Raw genomic sequence first — 18,802 nt, forward strand, 5'->3', positions numbered from 1 at the left:
TTGTTGACAAGTGACAGTTCTTCTGTTTCTGTCTCTTTCGCTCCCGCTCAGTTCTCAAGGTAGTGAATTCTTCGGGCTTTTAACTTTATTTCATAAAATAACGTTGAAGTTCAATAAATATACTTATTATTTAGTTAGAAACAGATTGGGGAAATTACATATTGATTAAGTTCTTCATTTACGGTAACGATTAATAAGATAAAACTTGGTGACTTTTCCCAACCTTTCGTGTTCAACGTTGTTGTTGTTTCTAATCATCCCTTAACTCTGTTAACTTATTAAATATATTAGCATCAGTTCAAAATTAAAGTATTACAAGGTGCTATCACGGTGCTCGTTTGTGAATCATTTATACTTTTAGTGTTTAAAGTTTTCTAACCTCCATGATTATATGTGGTATTTATATGTAGTGATTGAACATTACAGATGAGTACTAAGATTATCAAACCAAATGCCGGAGAGGCTGACCCCTTCGAGACCTCGATCTCGCAGGCGTTGGTGGAGTTGGAAACCAACTCTGACCTCAAGGCTCAACTACGGGAGCTCTACATAACTAAGGCAAAAGAAATTGAACTGCACAACAAAAAGGTAACAATTAACTTAATAAGCTATTCTAAGCCAATGTCAATAATATTTACCAATAAATACTAACTTGCAAAGATAGTACGTAAAAAAGTTTTTTTTTTTTAATTATTTATTACCACCCTTGGTCACTTAATATTTATAAGTATATTTCGATGAATGTGAAATTATAATAAAGATAAGAATATTGCTTTTTGATCCTTTATAAATATATTACATTTGCTACTATATACATATAGATAAATGGAATAAAAGCAATGGAGCTTTAGTTTTGTAGAAATTAGTCTAGCCATTAACAATCAATGGCTTAAATAGCCATTAATGTCAGATTTCATCACTTCAAGTCAATAAGAAGCTTAAAATTGAATTTTAATTATAAATTACTATTACAGTCAATCATCATCTATGTGCCAATGCCCAAGCTGAAGGCATTCCAGAAGATCCAGATCCGTCTTGTCCGTGAGCTGGAAAAGAAGTTCAGTGGCAAACATGTAGTCTTCATTGGTGACAGGAAAATTTTACCCAAACCCAGCCACAAGACTCGTGTTGCCAACAAACAAAAGAGGCCACAATCAAGGTAATTATTGATTTACAAAGATTCTATGTTTAGTATTTGACTGCTGTTGAATATTTCAAACCCATTTTATTGTTAGTTATAGTTAATGGTATCAATAATTAATATTTTAGGCATATTTAATTATTTATTACTGTTATTGAAATATTTGAATGATTCCATTAGATTTCTTAATATGTCAAATTTCAGTTATGTATTCTTGGAACTTGTAATTGTATAGTATATTTTTGCCAGTGTAATTACTGATAGTAGTGACTTCATAACCTGTATTATTTATCAAAACATGCAAGCTGTTAGCAAGAAGTTTGTTTTGCAAGGGCTTGCATAGTTAGTTCAACATAGTAACAAATTTTGAAGTGTATAGGGGGTAGATTTGTTCACCTAACTAAAATAAAAAGTATGTGTATACTTTTTATTTTAGTTAGATAAAGCATAGTTTTAGAGAAATGATAGCCTAATTTAAGGTCATTTGGATGTGTCCCATCCTCATCAGAAATAAAACTATACAACCCGATCGAAGTAAGACGTAAAATTCACTTTTATTAAGTTACTCTTCCTGAGTAATAAATGGCATTTGATACAATTATATAGCACTACACAACAATTGAGTATTACCACAACTGGTTAGGATGCAATGTTACATTGGGAACTATTTTTGCTTCCCCACTTGAAGAACTATACTTTAGAAAGTAACTAATGCTGTTGCATCAATATATATATATATACATATATATACATATACATATATGTACCAGGGTTGGCCAAGCACCTTGATAATACAAGCCAATTTTCATTTTTTTTTTAAAGTAAAAAATGTATGCATTGACATTAAATGTAACAGTAATTTTTAAACAGATGAAATGGTATCAATTTTAAAAATATAATTAGATAAAAATGAAAAGTGATTTCTCTCACATTAGTCGCAAGCTACAAAAATCCTTTGAAAAGCCACAAGTGGCTCGCAAGCCTAAGATTCACCACCCTTGATATACACAAAAGATGTCTCTTAAGTTAATATGAACTCAACATTAGGTGATTGGACAGGTAACGGCTAAACCCTCAAAAACAATTTAAAATATTTTAACAAGATAATTGGTTAAATTAAGATAATATAATCATTTTATACATAAAATATGTATAAGTCTGAATAGTTACCCATATGAACATGAAAGTGAAAAAAATTAAGAGTAAAGCCTATTATGTAGTAATAGAACTTAAAAGTGTGTATAAAATTACTTTACTTTTGTAAATGGCTATATTGTAAAATTATGTGAAAGAAATTATAAAATAATTTTTTGTAGTTAGTCACTACCTGCCCACTATCGCCCAATTTCGGCTTAGATTTAAATTAGGGTTAACTTGTGTAAACAGGCTAATTCTGTTTATTATATTAAATATTAATAAGTAATGTTTTCAAAATGGATTGTGTATAGTAGTATATAACTTTGTTAGATATCCAAAACCTTTGCTAATAATTTATAAGAGTTAACTGTCAATTTATTTTACAGAACATTGACATCAGTGTATGATGCAATCCTTGAGGACTTGGTGTTCCCCGCGGAGATTGTCGGCAAGCGCATCAGGGTTAAGCTGGATGGCTCGCAATTGATCAAGGTGCACCTTGACAAGAACCAGCAGACAACCATTGAACATAAGGTATTTAAAAATGTTCCTTTCCTATTTCATGTCTCTGGGAAAAAGAAACAGAGATAGACGACACAAAAAGTAAAAATGTAGATAACATATTTGAAACATTGTGAATATTATTGCACTAAATTAATTGCTTATCTTAGCAAAAAAGTTGTAACATCTTGTTTATGAAAAGAGTAGCTATTTTTAAAATAGATGGGGGATGAGTAAAATAATAACATACTATTATTTTAGTCAGCATAATTTTGATTCCTAGTATAGGATCATCATAGATTGTGGTTGCAATGATTTAGATTTCAGCAGAAAGATCTTAACCAATAAATAAAACGACTGTCAAACATAACACAAATTATACTAGTTATGTATTTAAAATTAAACGTAACATTTAATGTCGCTTCTTCAAGTAGCCACCTTTCTCAAGCTTATCATGTCATACATTACTGTTAATTAAGTGAAGTTGTTTGTTTGACAACCTTGACTTTACAATTAATTTGTTTATCTACAGGTGGATACCTTCCAGTCAGTGTACAAGAAGCTGACGGGGCGCGAAGTGACGTTCGAGTTCCCTGAGCCCTACTTGTAAACTTAAGGACTAAATTTACAATAAAACTAAAACCTTATTCAGAGTTTTAATTTAAATTATTGTTATTTATTATTTAGCTATTGCAGCCCGACACTAAATGAGCGCAATGTTGTTAAAAGTCCAGCTCAAAGGAAATCAGTATGAGAGGTCAAAGAAGTTTATCAATAAAAAGGCGGTTATATAAACGGATAGTTTTCTCTTCTCTTGAAGTGGATTTGCAGAAGTATTTCAGACATTAAACCACACGGTTGAAACAAGTATTTTTACTGTGCAGTTGTTGCTGGTTCCAACACATAGTGATAGGGGGCAGTGCATAGTGCTGGTGCTCCTAGCATTGGCATTGACATTCAACTTCACCAATACTCTTCTTCCAACTTGTCCATATTTGTAATGATCCTACTTAATACTGATTTGGAACGTAGCCCGTAACAAAAATGAGCAGATATACGCTTTTCAGACGCCTAAATCCTTCAAGGTTAAAAAAGTTTCGCTGTTATACCCCTTGCTTTTAATTCAGTACATTTTTATTCTAATTTGTTTTCCAGGGAAAAGTAAGTTCTATTAGTACATGTAGTTTCAACGTTCTCGATAACAGAAATAAGTTCAGTCCATAAAACATTATTGCCATTCCTCATGTAGTCTTTACCGACTCCATCGGCTGTTTAACAAATTGAATGCCACGCCGATTTTACCGGAAATGTCCAAGGCGCCACGATGAAATATCCATTTAGCGATACACATAATGTTCAAATATATAATGGATAATTTTAAACGTGTTAGGCAAGTTTATTTTGGGTGGAGTTCACTGGTGACCCACGTGGCGCTTGAGCACGATTACGCGCGATTGTTAATTATTTCAAATTGCGTCTCTGCATTGTTCAGTAATACTGCTGCGATTATATTTGTAGCGTGGAACGCGTGAATAGTGGAAGTCGAAAGGCAACTGGCCCATCGCTATTGAGCCTGTGACTGATTTACAATAGGGTTTCTCGAAGATGTCCGCTACAGGACGAACATGTGACGCAGACCAGGCCCTGGGCCTCGATGATTACTGGCCCGAAGTCACGTAGCCGTCAATCGGTAAAGACGTCCGTTGTTTATTGTTAGTCCATGGGTCGACGTCTGCGGAACTGTCGCCATCTTGACGCCAACCGATCTACTCTCTGGTATGGTCTGTAAACCAGAACTATCTTGGTGTTTAGATCGTTTCTTTAGTTTTGTTACCTGACACACCGGCGCTTTCTTCGAAATATCGAAAACGCTAAGTCCTGCGAGGTACACTACCATTTCGGTTTCACGCGGTGTCATATTATTTTCGAGACTGTTAAAAATCAGGAAAAAACCTCTACTATATTTTTATATACTATAAACATTTTTGCATTTCGTATATCTTATTTATTTGTTTAGTTTGCCAATAAAGTAATGATTTCAAATGAAGATTCTGGGTCAAGTAATGATTTACTTTTACCAATTGTGAACTCATTGCTCGCAAAAATAAATCACGAATAACAATTTTAAAATGACAAGACAAGAGAGACTACTGTATTGATGCTTTCAACAAAACTTTGAAATGATATTGAAAATTAGCATTGGAACTGTTACTGAATACATGTATGGCAAATTCGATGATATTACTCAAACAAGAAAAGATATTTGAATTTCTGAATACAGAATGAAAGCGCCAATGAATTTAACAAAATGTCGGGATCATGAAGCTGAAGTTTCCATTTCTCTGAAAGTAAGGTTGCTGAAAAAACCACGACATGAATTAAAATCAATACCGGGAGAAGCTTCGAACAGCGCAAAATTTGTCATCAAAAAATTCAAAGGCACTAGGAATAATAATTGCAAAAAACTGTACCAAAAAGTGGTGACAGTAAAGGTGATAGTAAAGTCTGTGCTGGTTCAACCTTTCCTTGTTTAAAATGTTTTAATACGACACATCGAAACGTCTGCGCATAATAAAACTATATTAAATGTTTAAAACAATATTTTCAAATGTTTTGCGATGATAATAATAAGAAATTATAAGTATTGTCTTATATCTAACTTTCTTATGTTAATTTTTATCCGGGCACGCCGGACACCGGTGGCCCTCATGGCGTCACAGCCACGCTAAGCGCCGGTCACCGGTGACCCTCGTGACATTCAAGCTGTTAACATCGGTGACTGTAGGCTTGTTTAATTGACACATTGATTTTTTACGTATTTTTTAATACGGTTATCACTTTACTTTTGTTACATTTTCTAGAATGCTTCAATTTCATAATAATATTTAGCAGAAGGAACAGAAAATTGGGTAACATAAGGGATATTTATTTGATCAAAAATTAACACAGTTCTAGAAAAAACAGAAAAATAGAATTTTTATTGACAGTAACAAATCAGCAGGTTAAGAAATCATCACTGTTTAAATAATCAAACATTTTACTCAACATCATTTATATTATAAATTTTTACCATTCGAACTTAAGAGGATAGCATACCTTACTTTTGGAATGAAAAAATAATCGAAATTCCACAAGGAAATAATAAAAATGCTTTATCAGTCACAATAATAAGTATAAATAATATCATAACCTCTTCGAGTACCTTTTTTAACTATTGAACATCCTTCAATTTTACAATCAAAATCACGTGTAACGTCTTTATATCTTACTTTTAGTTTTAAAATTGTCCAAGTAAACAACCACCAGTATATTTAAGCTAGAGAGACCCTATGAACCCAGTATTGTTATAAAATTTAAATTTGCTTAAATTATCTATATGCATACATTAACAGCTCCTATTGACTAGTGTTATCACTTGCCAGTCAACAATTAAACTGAGTAACATCAAGGATAGAGGGAAAAATTTCCTGTAGACGCTTCCCATAGGAAATTATTATTAACTATTCTTGTCTATATGTTTTGTAACAGCCTTTATTGAACAAATGAATTTGTTTGTGTTAGTGCTTTTAAACAAAATAAACTTATGAAAAAAAAGTTTGACTTATTTAAAATAAAAAAAGTCAAAAAACATAGAAGTTGTTAAGAAAATTATTGCTGTCATAAATGACGGTCAATTTTATTTCGTTTATATTCAGGTAATTAAAATTATATACTCTTATGAAATTGTTACTTAGGCTGAATTGAAAAATATCAGTTACAAAATATTTAGGTCTATCACTTGATCGATTATCGAACTATCTCCATTTCCTATTTTCGCGTAAAGTTCCTAAATCACTAACCACGGACACCAGACGCCCGATTTATTATAAATTAATCAATTCCCAATGACCAACTACGGCAAAATATATCATAGTTAATGAAAGCCCCAAATTACAAACTACCCTACAATTCCTGAGTCTGAGAACTGTAAGGGTTTGGTATCGGATTATTATCCGATGATCTGTCTTCGCTGTTTGCTGCAGTTTCCACGTTATTATTCGGTCTTATAACTTTTATATAGGTGACGGGCACCAGTCCCGCAGTTTGTTTGTCAACGGAAGCCATCAACCACCCAGAGTTCCACAGATTGCCTTGCAGGTGCTGCGGTGCTAAGTACAGGACTTGGTTTGCGCTGAAGCTGATTTCCTGAGGCGATGTCGCTTGGAAATGGTGCTGTGCCACCGCCTTGAGTGGTTTCTGCCACGAAGCGGGGTCGTTCACTAAAATTTCAAATAGACGTAGTAAATATTATGTATTAATGATAACTTAGATACTTCACGGTAATCTTCAACTATCACGGAATCTAGAATTTAAGCGCAAAAAATTATTAGCTAATAAGATAATTTTAGTTTCAAGTTTATTTATCTCTGATTATAAATGCCATAAGTGTTGGTAGGATAAAAATGTCAAAAATAGTAATAATGTTTATATGGTCAAAAAATATTTTATTTCGGCCATTTACCCGTGAACGTATTCTTTGATATTTCAAAGTAAATTAAAAAATATATAAGAACTGTTATTTATATGGGAATAAATGGACAATTCTTACATCGTTCTCCAATGTTGGAAGACAGTCTGTCGATCATCCTCAGTACAATATAGGGTGCGGCTGCGATCACACCGAAGAACAGCAACACGGGCCAGCTGGAGCCCTTCGCTTTCTGCTCGCTGGTGGCCGTGCCCGATTGCGTCGCGGCAACCGCCTCTGCCCATGCCTGAAAACAAAAACTCATTCCTATAGGTCTTGTAAAACTAAAACTGCTTACTAAAATCATAAACACTATCTGTATTCTATCATGTGAGATCAGAAAAAAAACATTCATGTGATAGTTATCACATTGTTCTATTGTTATCGTAAAATATTAGGAATTTTTTGCGATTTCTCTCCGCTCGACATCACCAGTCGATAAATAAAAAACAATAATTCCATTCTATTAAAAATAATGTTAACTCGTTTTGTATATAAAATTAATTACAATTTATATACATAACAGTTCTTATTACGTGAACATAGACTCCTGAAGATATACACAAATGCAAATGCGTAACAGCCGAAGAGTTTTCCTAAATAATTTAACTAATGATGAACTCTATCATACATTCTTGACTCCCTCTGAATAGAGTTTTTCCTTGTTTTTTACTTTCACTTCTCGCGTTCTGTATTACTCCTATTTATTTCATTCTAAATTGTCTTGTTTTATTCGATATTTCTGTCAGTATAAATGAAATTCCTTCATATTATCTTCTATCTAAAAATTATTTTTTCTTATAACCATGTTAAATGAATAGTAAAATAAAACATATGATTTCCGCAGAAAAGAAAAAAAGAGCTGCAGCTCTCAACCACCTCGTAATAAATTGTAGATGGAGTACTCCCTGGTCACCGGTACACCTTTAAAGGAGGTCAAGGTGTACACATCGACGTTCAACAATGAGATACCTTTAGCATCTAAATATTATTTTATAAATACTTCCTCAATCATGCCGAATATATAACAAGTGAAAAGAAAAATATCGTTATTTAAACGGTGTTAACATTATTACAATATTCAAGACAGTTTATAAACATAAAAGAGTAGATAAAATTATATTCAATGTGAGATTGTGAAAAAAGATAACCGTGTATCAGTTGAAGTTGTGATTTAAACAATAGAATTTAAATAAATATACTCAAAGAGCTAGAACAAAGCTTTATAAGATACTTAATTATACGAATGAAAATAACAGGCACTACCAGTCGTATTGGCAATGAGCATGACACATAGCACGCCGGAACTACGGTCGTAGGGGCCTGAAGGTTCTGGAGTAAAGTGGGACCACGGCACGGCAAGCACATCGTAGAACGTCCAGCCACACAACTTTTACAGGTGCAGGCCGGTTCAAACCAGTCCTATTTGTCCTATTTGTTCAAATCTATGGGCGTAGCCTATGTCCAGCTGTGGGCCTCCTAATTTGAAATAATCGTTAGGAGGTTAAAACGATAAACGGGTCACATCTATTAGGATGGTAGAAAGAGATCAGCTTGAAGATGAATGATTATTTACAAATAATCTTTATTAAATACATATTGGTTAACGCAATATCTTAACCTAATTCATCTTTTCAAAGTAAATATTGTAACGTTTTATTGTTAATTTTCCAAAGTATATTGGTTTGTAACAATGAAATCGATAAAGATGTTAAAGTCGGATAGGCTGACAACGTAGAACAATGAACGAACATAACGAAATCAATGACAGACATTGAAAAAATTAAACCGATAAGATAAATACATGTTTTAACTATTAACTCAATGTTTATTGTATCTATGATCTTTCAAATAATGATCGCGAAGCCGCATGATCGAGTCCAAAAGTTTTTGATTTGAGATTCACGGGGTAATTGGGAGCTGGTAATGGTTAACTCTACGTCAAGTAGGTGAAAGAGTGGTCCACAAAAAGGGGGGCTATAAAAGAACTCTACATATGAGCTTTTCACCCTAAGTCGAACACCTATATAACGAAGGAGATTGTACTACACTTTCCTCCAATGTCCATAATAAAACCTTGATTACGGATTCGCGTTGATTCACCGAAGGTATATTGTGATCACGTGGTGATACACAATCTAATTCATTCATCAGTTTATCATTCAGTTTTGATAACGGGTAGGGAGCTGCAGCTCTACCTTAAGACATTGAGGCACATGACTGTCGCCGACTACAGTAGAATTGAGAGGAGTCCTAATAGTTTTAACATAAGGCTTCCGAAATGATTTTTTTTATCCCGTATACTCAGGCATAATCCTTTCGTTACACCCGCAAAGGTTCATTTTATTTAAAATGATAAATCACGAAACACAAAGGTAACTCCGAGAAGTACAATATTTAAAAAAAATATATTAAAATGAAGTTGGAGGGTTTGCTACAATGTGCTATTTACTTTAAAAGTATTTTTATTTTTATGTTTATAACATAAAAATAAAAAAAGTAGAAATGTAAAGTTTGGTTGTAATATAAAAAATATTACAGGATTCCTAAAATTAATTTGATTTTTTGAATGGCAATAATTAAAAAAATACTCTACAGATTTTTTCTAGTTGTCTGAGGTTAGCCACTACCTCCTGTATCACACGATTTAAGCGTCGATTTAACGTCAATTTATGGGAAATTTGTTCAAAATTGAAAACCGTCATGTGATTTCTATGCAACACTAACAAAATAGAGACAGCCTCCATCACATAACTATTATTTTTTTTTAAAACAAAAATTACTTGATACATACCTGATTTCTCATTAATAGGATTTATGAATAAAAAGGTGAATCATATGAATAATTAGCAACTTCAATGCTACAGTAGCAAATTTCAGCTTGTAACTTAATTTTTAAGGTTAATAGCACACAGTTCTGATCAATGTTAATATAATAAATGCAATTATAAGAATTAGCATGCGCTAAGTAATATGGCTATAAGCAGTAACCACTGTTAAAATTATATAATACACTGTTTAAATTACATAATTAACTAAAACATCATAATAATTAAAATATTTAGCAATCATCACACACATTTTCACTGTAATTGTAATAAAATTAAATAAATGTAAACATTCCCACACTTTTAGTTATGATACATACACAAACATGCAAAAATTAAAACAAATGATAGTCAATAGGGGGCAAATCAGTAATGGTTTGCAAAGAAGAGAGACTGATCATCTACCAAGTGTTCAGATATCACAAAAAGATTAGTTATCACAGTGAGATTAGATATATGAAGGATATGGAATCTAATTTCAAGTTCTGCCACCAAAGCTAACCGGAGTGAACATGATCTCTTGGAATGGAGAAGACCGTAAAGAAAAGTATCTACTCAACAGATCGCATACATAATTAAAGGCATGTTAGAAAAGCTAAATCAGAAAAGCAATGGTTGTTATGTATATTAATATGGTTGCACAACTTCAGCTCATTGTTTTGAAAACTGAGACAAGCATAATGTAAAGTTGTCAAGCATAACCCTTTTTAATACAATCAATAATTAAATATACTAACTTTAAATTCATTTTCAGTTTTGATCCCCAGTATAACAAGCAACTTTCTCACCAGCCAGTTCAAAGAACGGATTACAGCAAATGTCGACCAGAATTGTGCAAATAATGACCTCAATCGACCAAAGTTCTCTGCCACACCTACAAACAAATGTATCAATGTTAATCAAAATGCAACATAAGATAGATAAAACACTAAGTAAACCCTGTACAGTTTTACCCTGGATATTAAACAATAGAAACATTTTGTAACATTCAGGGGTGTAGTGTTAGGAATTTTACATAGCAATAAAACAAGTAATATAATAACTTTCTTAGCAAAACTCATATATTATACTTAGGACAAATTAAACATTTTCCCATATATACATTTATAAGCCGAGCAGTATTATTCAATTTAAGATGTTTATAACTAAAATTTGATTATTTGTAACACTGTAATATCATGATGTTTAAAGTAAATTTTGTGTCATGTAATTAACATGAGGCATGATAATTAGTTATCCGTGTGAATATTAAAGCTATTTGCTTTGCAGATTACATTTACAAAGGCTACTTTAAATATATGGATTATCAAAAGAAAATAAGTTACAGACCAGCAAAAAAGAACCGCTGAATGTCATACTATGCATAATGTGTATAAAATTATAATAGTGTAATCACACAGAATACCACAAAAAAAGGGGCATAATGTAAGAGAGTTTTGTAATGTTTGGTGCAATAAGCCATTTTTACACATTTTTAATACCTTCGACACCAACGATACAATCTCCTTCAACTTATCATGATGGGAAAGGTCGCTGGTAAAAGGAAGGTTGGTAGGAGAAAGAAGTCGTGGCTTCGTAACATTAGAGAGTGGACCGGAATCGCCAGCGCTGCTGGGCTATTACGCAGAACCAAAAATAAGGAAGAGAGCAGGAAGCTGATAGCCAACCTCCACTAGTTGGAGAGGCACTTCAAGAAGAAGAAGAAGCTCATTGCTACATGAAAACATAAGTGAAATATATAATACAAGTACTTTCCATTTCATATAGTCTTTGGTATGTGAAACAAATTCAGTATTTTATTAATGTTTTCCACATTTTGTTGCATATATTATAGTAAGAGATTGACTCTGGCATGCTTTGGAGAATGTTGCAAATTAGTGATTAAATGGGTAAGAATTATTATTGGTTTTGTAATTATTAATTTAATGTATTATAATAATAGTAGTATACAATAGTTCCTCCTACATTAACCTCACATTATTTGTGCACAGGGGAATTGACAGAGCTGAGAATATTGATTTAGGACAAAGAGTACATACACATTATATCAAAAACAAGAAAAAAAAATATATTTAAAGAAAATTATCAAATTAGTTATATGGTATCTGAATTGATGAAAAATAATACATATGGCCTAGAAATTACACCTCATTAACAGATTCATCAATAGGTTCATCCATAAAACTTAAATAAGTGTAAAATATTTCATTTTATGTCTATCTCCACAAAGCATAGCCTTAATATTTTTTGGTGAGAAAATTTAAATTAGTACATACCTAATACAGCTCGAAATGAACAAGTCAATGCAAAAAATGTATTCTCTAACATCATAGCTATACTCCCAACAGCATTTACTAAACTTTGTATTGAATCAAATGCTGGCCTTGTACCCTCCTCTGCCATTTGTATAAATCTAAAAAAAAGAAAAACAAATTGGTGCAGAACATTCTAAATTTAAATAACACATTGAAATGTAAACATTTAACAATGTTCCAATTTATTTGATATATTTTTTTTTAGATTTCTAATGTTCAATATCCTATATTCAGATAAATTATGAATAGTGTGATAACCAAATATGTAGATAATTAAATATTTATGACAAAATGAGAAAAAATCACAAATTATAACCAACACTAGTTTATATTTTTTAAAGTCAACCATGACAGAATATAGTCTAGAAAATGCATATGTTTATATTAAAAAACAATTGAATTTTTTCAATAAAACCATATGCACATGCCTGAAATGTATTGCTTTATAATTATTCTATGTATGCAAAATTATGCTTAAGTTGCTTCTATAGGAAAGATAAAAAAAGCAAAAGTGCCTTAGAGTAAAATAATACATTTCTGTTTAAAAAAAAGTCAAAGTCTAAAACAAAAGTTAATTTTTATTTTATACAAATTTTTTTTGGTAAATTCACAGTACTTAAAAACAAAAGGAATATAATTTAAAAACTATGATTTAACTGTGGATTATTTATTAAGGAGCTAATTACTGAAAATAATGCCCACCTGCTTTCAATATCGCCGCCATACATTGGGCCATACCTGTTGTATCCTCCGTATGGTCCACCAATAGCCATACCTGGCATTCCGTATCCACCGGACATTCCACCGTAACCGTAACCACCGTAACCATTGTAACCGCCATATGACCCCATACCGTACGATCCACCTACATTGTAAGAGTATCCAGGATTCATTCCATAACTTTGCTGCATTCCAAAATCTGGTCTTGGAGGTAAAACTGGTGGACCAACAACTGCCGTTGCCTCTGCCGGAATCGGTTGTCTAAATGAGGCAGCATTCATGCCATGGTTTACTGCAGCATTTGATAACGAATGTTCAGATGTTATTCCGGAATTACTCGCTGGATGGCTCATTGTTATTACTCGTATGAACAAGAATATCTGAAATTTAACGTCGCTTTACCGAAATAGTTCTATAATGTACTGTAAGGCTGCAAACTTCGTTTGCACTGCGTTATCACTCTTTTGACTATTTTGTAACGAGTAAATCCGTAACCTATTTGACGTAATAAACAAGAAAGGTAAATTCTGATACTATTGTATCAATACCTTACTCTATGTCAAAATTCATCTGCCAATGACGCCTTATTGACCAGACTATATTATGAATAATGATTGTTATAACAGATTATAAAATAATCTTCAACAATTTTAAAGTCTTTTCTACGCGTGAATTTTGAAAGTACAACTAATAATACGTCTCTCTAAGAAGTGTTACGCTAAAGTTTTAAAATATAAATTATGTTCATTACAATTCCGTGCATTTAACTAATCACTTTAATATATGAGATGCCGCTATGATAGGACAAAAACGTGAAGGGCTGAGGCAGTTGCTTTGAGAGAGTTCATCAATTCCCCTGCCTTGGAAGTTAGCAGTTTGTTTTTAGGGTAGAGATAAATATGGCTCTGCTACCTGCTAATAACGTACATTGGTGATGATCCTGAGATAATCAATCTACATAAAGCGACGTGATCGCTGCCGTTTTCTTATGGTCGTGCAAAATGTAAACAATATTTGTACATATGTGGATACATTTTTGAATACTCTTGGCTATCATTTTCCCTTTTAATGTGGTCGGGTGGTAAATTACCTTCGCCCGCTAATCGCGTATGTTATATTCGTGCACTAAATATTTTTTGTTTCAAAGAATTACATTAATTATTTAGTGTATAGTAGTTGCAGAATAAACATGTTATAGGTATTTTCAATTGGTACAGTCTACATATCATACAAAATTCACTTTGATTATGTTTTGTCTATGGGTTTAAGGGTGTCAATGTTTCATGGTGTCAATCTTTTGATTCTGTTTGTTGTTATTTTTATTTAAATTATTAGTGGCTACTGCATAACTATTGTGCATAATAAATATTGTTAACTACTATAAAAGGTACGTCTATATCATATTTAAAACTATAAAACCTTTACAAAGATAACAAAACGTATTCAAAGTTTCTTTAGGTTCTTGGTTTCAAAAGTAATGTTTTCTATCTAGTTTTCTGCTACTATCATTTGAAACGGCACGAGTATATTTGTGCGTTGTTTAGAGCAAAAGCTTTATTTAGATAGATTAGTATAAATACATTCTTTGTGTCAGATACATTATTTCTTTTAACACTTTCGACACCAAAGTTATGCAGTCGGTGTCGGGACAATTTTGAGTGATTTAATATATTCAGAATTGCCAAAGTTATATAACTTACATAAATTAATTTGCTTTCATGAAAAAATATATTTAATGTATTACGAATAGTGCCAATTATAAACAAATTGAAGACATTCATTACATCCATAAAATACTCATCACATATATAAAAATTTTGTTAAAATCCTAAAATACCGAGATTATTGGTATTTTGTTAAACTTTGGTATTTAAAATTGTGTGCAAAAAAAATGTTAATTTTTAAAAACAGAATTAGGTCATGCTAACAATTACATTGTTAGTTTCATGTATAATAATAATACTACAATAAACTAAAATCATACTACATAATAGTTTAGTTTAAGAGTATTAATATCTACATATTTCTCATTATCAATTATTCTAATAATATATGTAAATATATTTTGCATTGGCCACTGTCCACTTCAGATATTCCTAATGTTATTTTATAATTAGAGTTAATTAACATAAGCCCTAAGTTTTTGTAAACATTAATAAATGTTTATAAGGATATCACTATATATATCAACATTTGTGTATGTATCAATGTATTAAAGTTAATTAAAATTCAATAATGTTACATGTTACTAACTCTAAACCATAAAGTTTAATTGAAATAATGCCTTGAATGTTATCAAGCAATAAAATGATATTGACAAAAAGGTTTTTATCTTTTACATTATAGAAATTTTTCTGTACAATTTTATGAAATATTAGAATATTTTGTAAAGTAAAATCTGAGGTTGGACTCATGACTACTTTATTAATATAAAATTTATAGAATAGATAACATTTATTCTTAAAAATCTTGTACCAATTAATTTACACACTACATGGTTATATCAATGTAGTATTGATATAGCCTTGGACAGAATTGGTAATCATTTTTATAAGAGGCATTTTAATTACAACTACAATATGTAACAAAAATCTTAAGAAATGTTAGGAGTGTGTGTTTGTGGGATGTAACACACCTTCAAAAGATTTTAGACAGTGAGTTGTTTTTTTACATGTAACATAATATTTACTTCATAACATTAAATTTCAGAAATAATGAAAATCATCAACAAAAAAAAATAGTCCTTTAATATGTTATTTTTAAACAATTCTGAAGAAAAAAATGTAGACTTTTTCAATACAAATAAACTTTTTAATGTCAATATTTTTAATATATGATTAATTATTGTTATTTAATGAAAATCTATGTTTTCCACATAATTATCAGTTTCCAGACTAATCATTTGTGTTTTTTTGAGCTTAAAAAAGACTGTCTGGAAGTTTATTTTATGAAAATGATGTCCCATACAATAAATTTATTTCCTACATGATAAAGCATATTGCGATGTATAACAGGAGTTCAATTAAAAATGTGAAAAGACGATTCCGTTCGCGCCAGTCGAAAGCGCAGTCCGCTCCACTTCCTCAGCCGTCTCGGCCAATGCAGCTAGAAATGGGGCACCCGTTAATCGAAATAGGCCACCGGGTGTTTGATCTGTGTATGTTTTTATCGTTCTATATATAATGAAATTTGACGATCGCGTCGCCGAGATTACTTCGTTTTTCAGAATTCGTGTGAATTATTCAACACGTTTGTTTGTCTTTATTTTAGTCAGGCGCCACTTTGAACTATTTTCATAAAAAATTCCGTTCTAAAATAATTAATTACATTCAAATACAACTTTTTCTAAAAAAAAATAGTGCGTGCATTTATTCTTCGTGTACTTTTTGTCTACTTTGATTAGTTAAATAATTATAATCGTAAAGTGGTGCCATATATGTATTCTTAATATTAAATAAGAAAAAAAAACAAAATTTTTGACGTCCCAACCAATTAGATGAACTGAAATAGAGATGGGGTCCACAACGACCATAGCCTTACCTATAGGATAGGACGGCAAGCGCTAACTCTTTCATAACGCTTTCCGAAGTGGTTACTTAGTGTTATTGCCCAGGCAATAGCAACCGACCAAGTCAAGGTTCGTCACGGGTGCCCTTGTATCGAAAAAATAAACTAGATACTTTTTGCATTTTTTTTCTGTCTCTTAGAAGCCTCAGACATTTTACGGACACTACGATATATTAGAGGGACAGGAAAGTAATGTCGCTTTATTAAGTTAAATTCACACGACTACATTTTTAATATGTATTTATTACTCATCAACAATATATTCTTCTTCGTTATCAAAAACCTTTTGCCATCTAGTATACAAATTTTATATGTCGGAGCAGTAAAGATCAAACTGTTTTTCTGTAAAATGTCGATAGCAAATGTGTTAATTTTATTACAGAAGCCTTGTAAAAAAATTAATTAACATTTTTCAGATCTCATTTAGTTCGAGCTCCGAACCAAGTAGATTGGTAAGTAATTTGATTTTTAACACTAGAAATTTTTGTATTGTTGGCAGCGGCAGTGGCAACACCATTTAGTGATATATTTTAAGTTACGTTTATCTATGAGTCACAGGTATCCTTCACAGCTTTTCACCGGTCACGTAGTACGAGGAAATGTGGGGAGTTTTCAACTCTTCGGAATACTTATTGTGTTAGTCTCGGCGCCTCTGCGGCGAACGCTTTCCTCTGATAACTATCACTGTGCTCTGACTAGGGTTGACAGTCTTTGTTGACACTAGTGACAAGGTACATTTAATATTTACAAAGGCACAAACTTTTGTAAATATTTACCCTTTTAATTAAGATTTGTTGATTTATTTTAAAAAATGATAATAAGTTTTAGATTTCATGATTTTGAATATTATTTAATAGATTTAATTCCAATAATTACTCACAAGATGGACAGACGACCTTGTTAAATTCTTCAAACTGGTCCTCTTGAATATTTATGTAGAATGCCTATGTTCCACAGTGGAAGACTTACAGCTGAAATAAATTTATAGAGAATTTAAGCACAAAGTTATGGTACATATTATTTTTTGTGTGTATTTTTTGATTAATTTGTAGATTATAAACATGTATTAGAAATAGGTTAATAAGCGTTGACCAACATTTAAAATAAGTCTCTAATTTCTGTTAGATATCGACGCTGTTGGCCTTGTGGGCTGTTACAGTTTCGTTGGTCGCAGGGCCAGCGGATCTCCAATAATACAGTACAAAAAGCGGATCGCCAATTGACGAAGCTGTAGGTTTTAATTTCTCCCACTACTAGTTCTACCCATTCTCGTGCGCCTTGCATGTTATGTAGCGCATCTGTGTGGCTCGGGTACACTGGTTCTTCATTTCTTCAGGTGGTGTTTAGGAGTAGCAGGCCTGATTCCGTAGAGTTTGCTGTCTCTCTTGCGTGGGTTAAAATATGTTAAAACTTATAATTTGAGATATAATCGCTAAAAGGTAATAAAATAATTTTACCAAGTTACGAATTTACTTAATCTTATATGTACTTAGCCGTTACGTTATTATACTTAGCCTATTTTATCAAGGCAATCACATATTTTTTACTATCTTGAAGTTGATAATAAACCATCGGTGAAGTTTAATAAATATATATATAGTATCTGTTTGATGAAAATTACAAACAAAACGTATTTTTAATGCTTTAAATACCTCTAATTGTGACCAAAGAATAATATATTTATGTATATGATATACGTAAATATATTATTCTTTAAAATTTTTACCTTAAATATCGTATGTCGACTATTCATGATTTACGAGTGCAAACCTTTCCTTTGTGCTATTACTTTACAGAATTTTTATAATTCTATACTAAATAAACATTTGTTGAATTTTGCTATACAGTAAGCCAGATCTTATCGCATATAAAAATTACTAATTTATTATTATTTATAATTAACGCATAAGATACGTTTCATCAAAGTAAACCATAATGCGAAACAACGCTAAACGAGGCTATCTTAACATAATGGGGTTAACAGAAGATAGATAGAAAATTGGACATGTATTAAATTTGACAGTGATGATTTTTTTAATAAAAGTAAAACCAAACATTTCTTATAAAAATTAAAATAATATAAACG

General features: G+C 31.7%; 2 protein-coding genes across 4 annotated transcripts; one reads left to right on the plus strand and one right to left on the minus strand.

The window, feature by feature from the left end:
- Positions 1 to 3,426, plus strand: RpS7 (ribosomal protein S7). 2 transcript variants are annotated; one of them, XM_068769061.1, is made up of 5 exons: positions 1 to 59; positions 427 to 588; positions 975 to 1,159; positions 2,665 to 2,812; positions 3,312 to 3,426. In XM_068769061.1, exons 2-5 carry the CDS (start codon positions 427 to 429, stop codon positions 3,387 to 3,389), a joined length of 573 nt encoding a protein of 190 aa, XP_068625162.1. In that variant the 5' UTR covers positions 1 to 59; the 3' UTR covers positions 3,390 to 3,426. The 2 variants fall into 2 exon arrangements, with proteins under 2 accessions (XP_068625162.1, XP_068625163.1); XM_068769062.1 differs by lacking the exon at positions 1 to 59 and adding an exon at positions 75 to 183.
- Positions 3,427 to 5,769: 2,343 nt separating this feature from the next.
- Pex13 (peroxin 13) lies at positions 5,770 to 13,708 on the minus strand. 2 transcript variants are annotated; one of them, XM_068769057.1, is made up of 5 exons: positions 13,168 to 13,708; positions 12,391 to 12,527; positions 10,852 to 10,988; positions 7,368 to 7,533; positions 5,770 to 7,038 (listed from the first exon to the last, which is right to left on the minus strand). In XM_068769057.1, exons 1-5 carry the CDS (start codon positions 13,500 to 13,502, stop codon positions 6,722 to 6,724), a joined length of 1,092 nt encoding a protein of 363 aa, XP_068625158.1. In that variant the 5' UTR covers positions 13,503 to 13,708; the 3' UTR covers positions 5,770 to 6,721. The 2 variants fall into 2 exon arrangements, with proteins under 2 accessions (XP_068625158.1, XP_068625157.1); XM_068769056.1 differs by having other exon boundaries at positions 13,132 to 13,708.
- Positions 13,709 to 18,802: the final 5,094 nt, after the last annotated feature.

The sequence above is a fragment of the Battus philenor genome, unplaced genomic scaffold (assembly GCF_028537555.1).
Source record: "Battus philenor isolate CCGP_79_NKW_IND1 unplaced genomic scaffold, ilBatPhil1.0.hap1 SCAF_27, whole genome shotgun sequence".
NCBI classification, from domain to species: Eukaryota; Metazoa; Arthropoda; class Insecta; order Lepidoptera; family Papilionidae; genus Battus; species Battus philenor.